This window comes from Notolepis coatsorum, assembly GCF_963971535.1.
Source record: "Notolepis coatsorum genome assembly, chromosome: 11".
Classification (NCBI taxonomy): Eukaryota; Metazoa; Chordata; class Actinopteri; order Aulopiformes; family Paralepididae; genus Notolepis; species Notolepis coatsorum.
This window is the reverse complement of record NC_140175.1, coordinates 69,035,893-69,036,905: the sequence shown is the minus strand read 5'-3', so window position 1 is coordinate 69,036,905 and position 1,013 is coordinate 69,035,893. Positions and strand designations below refer to the sequence as shown.

The window sequence follows — 1,013 nt, the reverse complement described above, 5'->3', positions numbered from 1 at the left end:
AAATTGTGACAAATGATGCCAACTGAGACTGTAAGCACAAGAACAAAAGCTGCTTAAAGGTGTCTTTCTCACTGAGTGTGACCCCAGCCCTCCACCAGTAGAGTCTTTATCTCTCTCTCTCTCTCTCTCTCTCTCTCTCTCTCTCTCTCTCTCTCTCTCTCTCTCTCTCTCTCTCTCTCTCTCTCTCTCTCTCTCTCTCTCTGGGGCTGGGTCATACTTCCTGGTTGTTCGGCTCCGGGCCCTCTAACCCCCACTTTGACATCATAGCGGTGCAGAGGGGAGGGCCAATGAGAGCGTCCAGAGAATGGCCAGGAGCCGGAGGAGGCAGAAGGGGGACCGCAGGGGCCCGAGGGGCAGGGCAGAGTCCGAGGTACAGGAGCAGACCTCGTAGCCGTTCTCGGCGTGGTCCGGCCGGTGCTGCCCGTTGACCCGTGTCTCCGTGCCGTTGGGCTCTGTGGCGGGGGAGTCGGAGAGCATCTCGGTGCACAGCAGCCAGTCTCTGCCGATGGCCTTGGGGAAGCCGGCGTCCGCCTCCATGTCGCTCCCCACCACACGCCAGTACTCCTTCCCTTTGAAGAAGTAGGAGGAGCCTGCAGGAGCGGAGGGGAGGAGAGGGAGGAGGAGAACATATTCTATTAGTTAGTTGCAAAATCTACTCTCCAATGAAATCCACAGCGATGAACGAGAATATATATTATATATATATTAGTGCTGTCAGGCGATTAAAAAAATGTATCTAATTAATTACAGGATTTGTAATTAATTAATCGAATTAATTGCATTTTAATCGCATAACCATTAGGCCTGATATTCTATATTCTATAATCATATTTCAAATTGCATGTGTCCGGATGGCAGAATTCAGTACTGTATCTACAAAACCTTCTGTTTAATCATCTTCCATTTATTCATTTTCAGGTCTGGTCAATTTTAGCATGGTGTTAGCATGGTGTTATTCACAGTCAAAGATAAAAAAAAAATTTGTATTGATATTCTCATTTGGTTCATTACAA

General features: G+C 48.0%; 1 protein-coding gene across 1 annotated transcript in view; it reads right to left on the bottom strand.

Moving 5' to 3' along the window:
* Positions 1-206: 206 nt before the first annotated feature.
* The window catches only part of mmp17a (matrix metallopeptidase 17a), a 178,956-nt gene continuing 178,149 nt past the window's right edge, over positions 207-1,013 (bottom strand). The window contains exon 9 of the mRNA XM_084325150.1: positions 207-590. Coding sequence (XP_084181276.1) covers positions 262-590 — 329 coding nt within the window. The 3' untranslated portion in view covers positions 207-261. The remainder of the gene's footprint in view (positions 591-1,013) is intronic.